Below are 13,218 nucleotides of genomic sequence, written 5' to 3'. Positions count from 1 at the left end.
TAATGCCAGGCTTAAAGAACTTATAGCTGCAATTAGTAACCTTGATCAAAGTTATACACTGAACCCTTCTCCAGAATTACTGAAGCAGCGCCTTGATTTGCAAGCAGAATTTGATCTTATGTCAACCAAAGAGGCTGAGCACTTATTACTACGCAGTCGTGGCTCATATTACGAATATGGTGACAAGGCTAGTCGCTTGTTGGCACATCAGTTACGACGTCAGGCCTCCTCGCGTGTGATCCCCATTATTAAACACTCTGATGACAATATTACTACAGATCCCTTGGAAATTAATTCTACCTTTAAAACATTTTACTCTTTGTTGTACAGGTCCGAATTTCCCACGGATAAAGCTAAAATGAATGCATTTCTTCATAATCTTTCAAACCCTGTTATTGGTGCTAATGATGCGGGGCAATTGGACTCCCCATTATCTGTTGAAGTATTAAAAGCTATTACAGCTATGCAGTCTAATAAAGCCCCGGGCCCGGATGGGTTTCCAATTGAATTCTATAAAACATTTATTGGTAAATTGGCACCATTGCTTTTGTCTGTGTTTAACGAATCCTTGGAAACCGGTTCATTACCACCTACTCTCACACAAGCAACCATAGCGCTCCTTCTCAAAAATGACAAGGACCCAACCTCCTGTGGTTCCTACAGGCCATTATCTCTGCTTAATGCCGATGCAAAGGTATTGGCTAAAGTAATTTCATCTCGCCTTGAGGATGTGCTTCCTCGAATTATATCTGAAGAGCAGAATGGCTTTATAAAGGGACGGCAATTGTTTTTTAATACCCGTACACTCTTTAATGTTATTTACTCAAAGCGTCTATCTGAACTTCCTGAACTTGTGATTTCTTTAGATGCTGAAAAGGCTTTCGATAGGGTGGAGTGGGAGTACTTGTTTGCAGTTTTAGAGAAATTTGGTTTTGGTGATAAATTTATTTCCTGGATTCGGCTTCTTTATTCGTCCCCTAAAGCCAGTGTTCATACTAATGATGTTTACTCTGATTATTTTGCGCTGGGTCGTGGTTGTCGTCAAGGTTGCCCTTTGTCTCCCTTACTCTTTGCCATTGCCATCGAGCCTCTGTCTATTACATTGCGATCTTCTTCTGTATTCAGGGGAATCATCCGTAATGGAATTACACATAAAGTATCATTGTATGCGGATGACTTGTTATTATATATGACTGACCCGGCATGCTCCATCCCTGCTGTTTTAAGTATTCTGGAGAACTTCAGTTCGTTTTCAGGTTATAAATTGAATTTGGGGAAAAGTGAGTGTTTTCCTGTTAATACGGCAGCACGTCAACTTCAACAGTCCGATCTACCCTTTCGTCTCAGTCCGTCTGGGTTTAAGTACTTAGGGATTAACGTGACTCGCTCTCTAGCTGGCCTTAAATCAGCAAATTTGTCTCCTCTTATATCTAGGGTCACATCTGATATTCAAAGATGGGGTAATCTCCCCCTTTCTTTAATCGGTAAGATTAACGTTGTTAAAATGAACATCTTACCAAAATTTTTATTTTTATTTCAGTCAATTCCCTTATTTTTGCCGAAACATTTTTTTGTTTCACTGGACAAGATTATTGGTTCTTTCATTTGGGGAGGGAAGCCACCTAGGGTCTCTAAAACTTTGCTGCAGCGATGCAGATTTAGTGGAGGGCTTGCATTACCTAATTTTTTAGTCTATTACTGGGCCGCTCACATCCATAAACTTTGCTACTGGCTAAAATCTTCTGGTTCCTCGTGGTGTAAATTGGAGCTATCATCATGTAAGGGCTCTTCTTTACCGGCTTTGCTCTATTCCTCTTTACCCGTGAGACCCTCTCTGTACACTGATAATCAGGTGGTTCTTAACACACTCAAAATCTGGTTTCAGTTTAGACGTCACTTTAATTTTGTAATGCCGTCTTCCTCGGGTCCTCTAAGCGACAACCATTTGTTTCCCCCTTCACTTTTGGACTCGACATTTTCAGTGTGGTGTGACAAGGGTATAAAACAGTTCAAACATTTATATGTGGATGGTGTTTTCGATAGTTTTCCCAACTTGTCTTCTCGTTACAATCTCCCTGTTACCCATTTGTTTCGCTATTTTCAAATTCGAAATTTTGTTGCTAAGTGTTTCCCAAATTTCCCCTCTTTGCCTCCAGAACAGCAGTGGGAAACTACGTTATCATTTATTCCTCATCACAGAGGAACCATTTCGAAACTCTATGATGCTATTCTGTCTTTTAGTAACCACTCTAATGTTAAGCTTAAGCGTACATGGGAAGAAGAACTGGGATTTCGAATACATGAGGAGTCTTGGGAACAGGCTATAGCGAGAGTACGATCTTCCACCTCCTGTGCTCGTCTTGGACTTATTCAATTTAAGGTCATACACAGGGTGCATTTCTCTAAGTCTAGACTTTCTGAATTGTATCCAGAAGTGGAAAATAAATGTGATAAATGCCATGGTTCTCCTTGTCACCTTAGCCACATGTTTTTTCTGTGCCCTGAGCTACAAGGTTTCTGGACAAGGTATTTTGCTATTATGTCAACTGTTCTTGGGGTAACTCTTCATCCTTGTCCTTTGATTGCTGTATTTGGGATTCCTGCTCGCTCACTTACACTTGATTCCACACAAAGGGATATTATAGCCTTCACATCCCTATTAGCGAGACGTCTAATATTGTTGCATTGGAAGTCTGTTAAGTGTCCTACTATTTCCCGGTGGCTTAAAGATGTCATGTTTTTTTTAAAACTTGAAAAAATTAAATATACGTTGAGAGGTTGCACAGCCAAATTTTTTCACAAGTGGCAACCCTTTATCTCTTATTTTGCTAGTCTAGAGGTATTGCCTGTTTAAATCTACTTTTGTTACTGTTATATTCCTCTAATATGTTTGATGGTTGTGTTGATCTGTGTGGGACTGGGGGGGGGGGGGGGCGTTGTGTTTTTTTTGTTTTTCTTTTTATATATATATATATATATATATATATATATATATATATATATATATATATATATATATGTGTGTATGTGTATATATATATATGTATATATATATATATATATATATATATATATATATATATATATATATATATGTGTATGTGTATATATATATGTATATATATATATATATATATATATATATATATATATATATATGTGTATGTGTATATATATATGTATATATATATATATATATATATATATATATATATATATATATATATATATATGTGTATATATATATGTGTATATATATATGTGTATATATATATGTGTATATATATATATATATATATATATGTATATATATATATATATATATATATATGTGTATGTATATATATATATATGTGTATGTATATATATATATGTATGTGTGTATGTATATATATATATGTATGTGTATATGTATATATATATATGTATGTGTATATGTATATATATATGTATGTGTATATATATATGTATATATATATGTATGTGTATATATATATATATATATATGTATATGTGTGTGTGTGTATATATATATATATGTGTGTATATATATATATATATGTGTGTGTGTATATATATATATATATGTGTGTGTGTGTGTTAATTAGGAAAATTAAGAAAGGTTGATTGTATTTCGGTAACTGCAAGTACTGTTTTCTTTTTTCAATAAAAATATTTTCAAAAAAAAAAAAAAAACCTCCTAGTTTCACCTCATATTTATCACCATTGTTGCACGCTCAACCACTTGGTTTGTTTGCGCGCCACCAGTTTGACCAGTCTCATCAATCAAATGTTCTAAACTGTGCACTGGGAGGAAAATTAACTTTCACTAAACATGAGTAACAATTTTGAATAAAATTAAACTGAAATAGATCAAATCAAATGTTTATTTATTGAAAAACCTAAAGGAAAAATGTGCTTGGTACAAATTGAATGCATGTGAACCAAAATGACCTCTTTAGTGCAATACATTACATTATACTTATTTAACAGAATTACACTGAAAATTTACCTGTAATTAAATTAGTTAGAGTTAGAATTTTGGCCAAATAAATCTTTTTTGAGTGCAATTCTTTGACCTCATATTCATTTTGAGCTGCAGGCTTTTCACATCATTAAGGCTGTTTAACTGAAGTAATTAGGAAAGTCAGGAGTAGACGATTCATGCAGCTTCCACGCTTATCAAGCGAGCAGAAACATTTTTGCCTCCTAGAAGGTGATTTGTCGTCTTCACTAGAGACTTGACATTAGTGCTAAATCACTCTGGACCGGGTTAGATAACTGCGCATTTTAATTTGCAGACCCCCGAATGCCCTCAATCTAGTGCGAATGACTAAATGGGGTCTGAGTGATAGAAAGTGTGTTAAGGCTGTGCTTAAGGAAAGAACAGAAGTCCTGTGTGCTTCTTGTCTCCGAGTGGCTCTGCAGTAGATTTAGATTTTTTTAAACTACTAGATTAATGAGGGTGTCTGTTACAGCTCACTGTCAAATCCGGGTTAGAAAACCTCTCCACACAAAGGTAACAAGCACTCCCGTCAAACTTCAGAGTGGCCTCTCTAAAACTGAATTTTGCACATTCTGCCTGATAACCTTCTCTCTACGAGTCCTACCATGCCTGAAATTGCTTCAATCAAAATTCCAATCATCCATTCAATCAATTCACTGGGAATGAACTGAACAAATGGAGATTTTTCTTTTTTTTAACTGAAACTTGGCTGACTAGAAATATATGGAGAAGGGTTTGAAGTGAAAATTCAAATGAGTCTTGTCTACAGTGTATCCCTTATAGATCCATTTACTGTAACTGGAAAAGGTAAAGTCTTCCTTTTCCAGTCCCTCCAGGTGAAGTGGAATTTAAAAAGCCTCTGGCTTCTACCTCCTAGGCTCTTGGACAAAAGATCAGTTTACCCAATCTGCTGCATGTTTAAAAGCTTGAGCTAAAGACAAAGAACTGCCGTCACCACCAACAGCAACAGAATCAGAAGCACTGAAAGGGAGGGAAATGCCCCCTGCTCTTTAGCTCTGCTTCGATTAATGACAATATAAAGGACGCTCGCTTTGTTTGAGTTGGACAAAAAGAAAAACACTAAATTTGAAGCACTGAGTGATACGGTCATCCCAAAGCTAATGTGTGTTCATTCTCACTTAGGGTAAAGTAGGGGGGGCTCTTTTAGACACGGCGAACAGTGGCGGGCGATAACAAAAATTCTGATGTGCGTCGTCAAGGGGATATTACAATACCCATTCAATGTGCTTGTGAACAGCATTAACATATTCATGAAGTTTTCCTTATCGTAGCCAGCCGCTCTTCCTCCTCTCTTTCTTTAATCTGACCTCGCTTTATAATTATTTTTAAATAGTGTCACAGTTCCATGATTAAGGTTTAAGTTGCAACACAGCGCACTCTGTCAACACGTCATCTAAAAGTGCCTTTTCTTCTATTTGGAGACTTGGCAGTCAGCTATGATTTAGCATGCTACAGCATGAATGTGAATTACTCTCAAATATATTTTCCTAAATCGAATAAAATGCAACAAATAAATTGATTTGACTGTTTTACAAGCAGATATTCTTCAATCTGAATGTGACACATATACAATACATATGTAACACACGTTTATAGAATTGACCAAGTGCAGCACTGTAGGTGATCCTCCTTTTGCTGTTCAAAGTCTTCTACATAACTCATATAATCAATACTTTAAAAGGACAATACAGGAAATGAAAATGTGTTTTCAAAAATAAAACAGATTCAAATACATTACGAGATTCTCTGACCTGCCATAGTTGAAATGCCGAGAACCACGCCGATTGATAACTCAATCTGTGTGCCCTGGAAAAAACAAGAGAACAGAAGCTCATTTGTACAAAGAGGAAAGCTCAGTGCAAGCTGTTGTCTGCATCTCTTTGCAATAGGGGACTCAAGCCAGGGTGCCAAGCACCTGTGTAATTTTGGAGTTAAATCACCTTCTTTTAGCATCTATGTCACTATTTCTGCTTCAAACGTGTGAGGTTCTGGCTGGACCGGAATTTCAATTTTCATCAATTTATCACAGTTAATAACCGTGTCGTCACAAAAAGGGTCACACATAATTGCCAACTTGACTCCATTCAATCATAAACTGATAGCAGAATGACTACGATTACATTTTTAATGCACAAAAGCTGCTTTGCATGCAGCAACTGACAGCGAGTGGTTGCAGACCTGGTTCCTCGTCTTCGAAGCAGCCATGTCAAAGGCAACGAGACGACCTTTAATCACTCACAAAGCTCCTAATCTCAACAAAGTACTATTTTGTAAAATTTAATCTATACTTAGTACAACCTTTAAATGCATTTTTTGCAGTCTTTCAGGTTGCATTAGCTACCTCCAGAGACTGAGAGAATAAAGTGCTAGGAGTGCATGCCTCATGAAGCAGACACTTACAGCAACAATCATGATGCAGTTGTCCAGGAATCCAAATCCAACGAATGGGAGTGCATTGTGCAGCAGAACTGTAAAGCAAGCAAACACAACAAATCACTGTCAGACACATTATAATGTGATTCAGCATGGATAGACAACAACGCATCACACATTTAGAAGAGAAATGAGAACATTAGACACAAAACGCCTCTGAAGCCATAAGCAGCTGTAAATCAGTATCAGGCAGTGATACATTAGTGCGTGCTCATTAATGTGGTACGGGGGTAAGTCGTTCCGTCTTATTTCTTTAGCACTGCCGCTGGTAAAATGCAGACAGCTACGAAGCCAGCGGGTGAACACTAGACTCTTGGTAAGGTGGAATGGATTTTTTAAACAGGAAAGAGTAAATAGCATCATAAATATCAAGAAAATCCACTTGCAGCAGGAGTGCGTGGATACTATAGACAGTCTGATGTACCGATGGTGCTATCAAAGTGAATTTTAAAATGTCATCCACCGCCCCGGCAAAGGATATTCAAGCTTAAGTTCAAGTGAAGTTCAGTTTAGTTTAAGTGACAAATCTGCAGGAAAGTTTGAAGCGTAATCGCCACGATGCGACTGTGTTCTCTACGGATCTCGTAGCGCTGCAGCTCTCCTTCAGGACGCTGTGAGAACTTTCAATCCTGCTGTGAGCGCCTGAGCTCAACACGATAAACACCGACACACTCAACACTTAAACGCAGACTGACACCAGAGGCAATCCTGCCTTCAAACGTATGCTGAAACGGAACAAAGTGAGCACTCAGAGAATTCTCGGTGTTGGGTTTGACTGATTCCCTACGGAAACAAACTGGAACTCGAGTGTGAAATTTAACAGCAGTTAGTGAGGTCAGTGGGGAAATCTCAACATTTGGTAAATGATTTGCCTCTTTATTTCTCAAATGTGCTTTCAGATCCTTGATACGTCACATTTTTATTCTTAACTCAAGAAAATGATTTAAGAGTGAAGCTGTCTTTAGAGATTTAAAAGCAGTGAACGCCACGATGCTCTGAATTTGAATTTCACAGCAAGGGCCTGTTATCTTAACTGGACTCGGCTGTCTCAGGATCCCATTCTGCACACTTTGAGTTTAACCCAATATTAAAAAATGACTCCTCTGGCCATGTTAGCTCTAATTATAACAGCCATCTGGGGACATTTTTCCCTGTTGGTGGGGAAATTTCAATTAGGAAATTTGAGGAAATCACGACTGCTCGTCCTTAGTTTTCCTTTTGGTGACTTGATATGAACTTAAGACTTTCCTCTTGTATCAGCTCAAAGTTTGTGTAGGGTAATTTCCAATAAACCAAGTTCATAAAAAGGAGAGTCTATGGCTGACGCGCGTTCCTGGTTTCCAAAAGAAATGCTTCCAGTTGCATTATGATTTGAAGACTGTTTATTTATTACAAACTGAAGATGTAACAATGAACTCCTTCCTAAAAGACATGAAAGTTCCAAAAAATAGCAGTTATCCAGAACTAGCTGTGCACACGGTCAGAAAACCGTTAGACTCCTAACCTCTCTGTCCATGCTCCTCCCCTTCCCTCTCACACAGGGTTTCATGCTACTATTACACTTACATACTTAAAGTGAGAGGGACCCCCTTTTAGGTTCCAATCCCAAAACAGTGACTTAAAATTACTTTATGTAAACACATATATTTTCACATTTATTAATCCTGAAAAGATGACTTATGTAATGATTCTATGAATTATAAAACAAACATGAACTCAATCGTAAATAAAAAATATAAAGCAGACGTTTGGCGCTTACAGTTTGCTTCCTACAGGCAAAGGTCTGGACTGTTTTATCTGGCTCCTCTAATGTTTTCCTGGGCACATCACAGCTAGCCTACAAGAAAGAAAAACTCTGAGCTCGCCAAAGTGAATATTTGAGATGTCGCAGGCATTTTTTTTGAAACTTCATTCCTCAGGTGGACTCCCATCCATCGCAGCTTTCACAAGTTTTCATCCCTGAGATGGATGCAGTGGTTTTTTTTCATAATCTCGTAACTCCCAGTAGGAAAAAAATAGGCAACAACAAGAAGATTGACATTATCATCACAAATGTGTGCGACACCACAGTGACAACAGGCTGAGTCAGTGTTTCACTTGAAGTTTGTCTCTTCTGTGTCAGCTCAAAAAGACAAATGCTCGACTCCAGAGGAGACTAAATATTTCCCACACAAAGCGGCTGTTGTGACAAAGATCTGTTTTTGTTAAATATAAGACAGGCGAGGAGGAGAAGCTTCCAAACCTTTAAAGTGAAGAGAGAAAGCTGAGCTCATGAGATCACCAACAGAGTGAAAAATGCCCACACAGCCTTTGCAGTTGGATTACATTCTTTCTTTGTGAGCACAATGAGAAAAACCCCACTCAGCTTTATGCTGAAGCTTTTCTGGCTGGTCCCCAGTTTTATATAACAATTCAGGTTTATTTCATTTCATTTTTCTTCAATTTCTCTGTGTTTTACATTATTTTGACTTCAAAAGAAATGCATGCTTCAAATGTTTTCTAATACGAACCCTCATGTTGGGAAGTGCTGACTGGTTTACACAAGATCATCCAGGATGTAATAACGGACAACTGTACAAACAGAAAACATGTCTCCTTATACAAATTCACCATCCACCCACACATCCATCCGCTTAACCCCCGGTATCTTTTCCAGCTGTTAATGGAGGCCAGGTAGATATGAAACCAGGACTTCCTTGTTGTGAAGTAAAATGGCAAATGGCCTGTATTTGTATAGCGCTTTACTTAGTCAATTATTCAATCATCCACCCATTCACACACTGGTGATGGCAAGATACATTGTAGCCACAGCTGCCCTGGGGCGCACTGACAGAGGCGAGGGTGCCAGACACTGGCGCTACCAGGCCCTCTGACCACCACCAGTAGGCATTGGATGAAGTGTCTTGCCCAAGGACACAACGGGGCTCGAACCAGCAACCTTCCGATCACAAGACAAACTCTTGAGCCACGATCGCCCCGTGAAGTAACAGTGCTAACCACCGCACACGTGCATAATAAAATAACACCTTTGAAATCTACTTTTAGCTGCATACATAATATTAGTAGCCTGTGACAACCCATTAAATTAAGTGTGCTTTCTTAAGCACATTAGTAGAAAGAAGCACTGATAAAGGGGAGATGTGAGATAATGGATGAAATAGCTCATCCATTTTTACCCCTACCCTTCATTTTTCCAAAAACATGTTCAATACAAGTCAGAAATCCTGTTATATTTTCTATTATCATATATTAGGGAAAGTTTGAATTAAAAAACGCTTCAAAGAAATTGAACAAGGCACAAATGGACTTAGGACTACGTGCAACAAGTATTGTTCTCCATGCTTAAGCAGATTGTCGTTCCGGATATTTTTTTCAGAGTATAATATTTTGATGTACAACTTCACACATTTGCTGTGGCAATGTTTATTATAGTGAGCCATTACATTAGTAAGAACTTAAGTAGATTTAAATATCAGTAATATTGTATATGATGGAACAGCTACATATTAAAGTTACAGTGTGCAAAATCTCACCACTAGAGGTCAGTAGATTCCAAATTGCATTCAAATTTTATTTTATTTATTTGTTTTTTTTTACCACTCCCAATTCAAGCCATAATCCTAGCTATGGTAGCAAATGTAGGACAAACAACTCTGGCCTTGTTCATCTCTTGTGAGTGTAGGCCAGGGGTGTCCAACTCCGGGCCTCGAGGGCCAGTGTCCTGCAGGTTATAAATGTGTCCTTGATCCAACACAGCTGATTTAAATGGGTAGGTTACCTCCTTAACATGTCTTGAAGTTCTCCAGAGACCTGGTAATGAACTAATCATTTGATTTAGTTGTGTTGACCCAGAGTGATATCTAAAACCTGCAGGACACGGCCCTTGAGGCCTGGAGTTGGGCACCCCTGGTGCAGGCTGTCAGTCCACTGTTTACCTCAGCTGGTCTCCATGACTGTTTACTTCGGAGGCTGCAAAACTTGTGAAAGGAGTCAGATACAAAATGAAGAGAAGCTCACTTCTAAACGTTGACAGTGATCCTGAGGTGAATTGTTTAGGAAATCCTGAACCTTTCTGTCAGTAAAGGCTGCTGTTTTTGCTGCTGTTAGCTTGCATTAATGAAGCTTTCTTTAAAGTGGATCGAACATTGTTGGACTCTGAGACTTATTGAATAAACTCTCATATGATATGAGAATACAATCAAACTGTTTATCACAGCCTAATATTAGCTGGCTTAATGTTAGCTCATAACCAGCTGTTGTTGGTGCATGTTAATGCACGTCCTTGTGTGTTAGAGCTCAGACATCAGTTCAGCAGGTGACACTTGAGGTGAGAAGGAAGAAGATGTAGTTTTATCGAGTCGCGTTGTCTCTTTCCTTCTTGTTTTCACTTCTTTGGTGAAGAGGACCCGTTCTCAGATAATAAGCATAGATACTCATATCCTGAGTCTGACACTCTGCACGGGAATGCCTACGAGTTTTCTTCTTCTCCACCTCTGGTGCACTATGTACGTGGCCGCTCTGCAGCCACATTCATAAAACACTATTACGATGAATAACGATGTCCATCTCATCTGTACTCAAGATGATGGGACAACATGGTGGCTTCCATGAATTGCAAACCTGCTCCTATCTAATTTTATTTATTAATTCTAAGTTTACACATAAATTCAATCCATCAATTTGTTGTTTTTTCTCTTAAATAACCTCAAAAAACCACTGATTTTACATTTAAGTCATTATGACCTCAGACTCAGAGACTTTTTTACTGCTTATTAGATTCAATTTGGATCCATTAGGTCCATAAACAGGGGTTTTTCCTTTCCTTTGGACAATTCACGGAAACAACACATTCACAATGAGCCATTAATTAAACTGGTCCTCATTAACTTTCCTAAACTGACTGACTGTTAAATGAGGCATGTCCTAAAAGATTAGTGAGCAATTTTCTATGAGTACTCATCTTGTAAGATGAAAAGGATAAAATATATAGAGACACATTGAGGAGTTAATATATCTGCCAAGAACAAAAGGACCTCTTACCATATCTTAACTGTGCTGCAGTGGGTGGTGCAATTTCCAGCTGTCCTGGAAAAAGAAGAAAACAAATATTAAAGAAAAACATTTCTATTGAGGAGAACGATCAGCATTATTGAGAGACACTTCATAGATGGCAAAACATAAAAGCAGAGAAAAAGAAGAAGGAAGGCATGCAAGAAATATGACATGAGAGGAATGAAGAGAAAAGAAACCCGACTGAACAAATATATATGGATATGTGGATATAGACTCACAGTAAAACACAGTCTTACAGTCCTAAATGCCTGTGTACACATATTAAATAGACAAAAATGATGGGAGACAGATTAAAGAAAAAGCTAACCTATTAAAAATAGTTTTTAGCAGTTATAACAAACCACAGATAGGCCGATGAAGGTCACTTCAAAGTTTAGAAGCTACAACCTCAAAACTGTGATCACCTCTAGTTTCAAAATAAGAGCACAAAAGGGTTAAAAGACTCAGATAACATGATCGGAGACGCCAACGATTAGAATAAGGTCTCTATATAACTCTGCTATATGTAGGCCATGCAGGACTTCATATGTTATTTATAACGTTTAAAGTGGATTATGAATTTCTCTGGAAGCTTGTGAAGGGAAGTGAGAAAAGAGGTGATGTGTGAGCACCAGCTGGTTTTCTTAGTAGCCTGGCTGCTTCCAAAATAAGGGTTAAAGTGATGTCGACATATAATAACTGTTGCCAAACAAGCTTATCGGGAGACTCGCCATCATACTGATTAGCGTGAATGCATGTGGCGCCAAACAATTAGAGCCGAGACCCAAAGATTCAAATATCTGCCACACACAACATACAAATACAAAGTTTACTGAGATTTCATTAAACTTTGATACTGCAACAGCACAGCTGAACTGAAACTGAAGTTAATGGGATGCAACCTCTATCTGGATTGCAGAGTAAAATTACTGTCTGACTATATGCCACATTTACTCAACAGCCACTGAACTGTGATGCAGCACAATGACCTGCTGTAGAGAAATAGATAATTAAATTGGTTTTAAGGCTAAAGACACAAGACAAGAGGACTTCTTCTGCCGGTCCAGTGAAATTAGATTTATTGCCATGAGGTGAGTGGAAATGTTAGTCCACATAATGAAGTCTGGTCTGTCATTTCCAGGTGTTATTGCACCACTGCAGGGTAAACCAGGCTGGAAAGGTTTGGATTATTAGTAGTGAAGGTGATTCAACTCCAAACAAACATACTCCTTCATTCCCTCCTTGGACCTTTTCCATTGATTTACAAGCTATTAAGAACAAATACAAAACAAATATTATAGTCAAGTACTGATTTTTAGGGAGAAAACTATTAACTTTTGTTTTTACTTAATTAGAACAAAAAAAAAAAGCTTGAGCACAATTTAATAATTTTCAGTCACTTAATGGATTTATTTATGTTACAGTTAAGTTTAGAAGTTTAAAAACTGAACCTGGTCGATCACAGAATGAACGGGAAACTAAAGATAGCTTTCTGCCTTCTTTCCTCCACCCTGTGTGCCTCCCCCCACCCATTGCCACCCATGTTCAGTGTGACATTATGAGCTCTACAGTCTTCAGTTCAACTCCCGGCTCATGCAGCTCACAACAGATGTTCATCAGCAAAGTGCATACACAGACACACACTGACCTGTCAATGCTTCCAGTTTGTGTATAAAGAAATATTATTATCCCATTTTCCAAGTTTC

General features: G+C 38.0%; 1 protein-coding gene across 1 annotated transcript in view; it reads right to left on the bottom strand.

Moving 5' to 3' along the window:
- LOC146698153 (transmembrane protein 65-like) overlaps positions 1-13,218 on the bottom strand; it is a 47,084-nt gene that overhangs the window by 13,541 nt on the left and 20,325 nt on the right. Inside the window, exons 3-5 of the mRNA XM_085473169.1 lie at positions 11,501-11,545; positions 6,428-6,495; positions 5,779-5,833 (exon numbers count right to left, since the gene is read on the bottom strand). Of these exons, the coding sequence (XP_085329295.1) occupies positions 5,779-5,833; positions 6,428-6,495; positions 11,501-11,545 (168 nt within the window). The remainder of the gene's footprint in view (positions 1-5,778; positions 5,834-6,427; positions 6,496-11,500; positions 11,546-13,218) is intronic.

The sequence above is a fragment of the Copadichromis virginalis genome, linkage group LG11 (assembly GCF_057382275.1).
Source record: "Copadichromis virginalis isolate Kocher_CV1m ecotype Utaka linkage group LG11, C_Virginalis_male_GT1.1, whole genome shotgun sequence".
NCBI classification, from domain to species: Eukaryota; Metazoa; Chordata; class Actinopteri; order Cichliformes; family Cichlidae; genus Copadichromis; species Copadichromis virginalis.
Note: the sequence above shows the minus strand (reverse complement) of the source record. Positions and strands in the feature narration are given on the sequence as shown.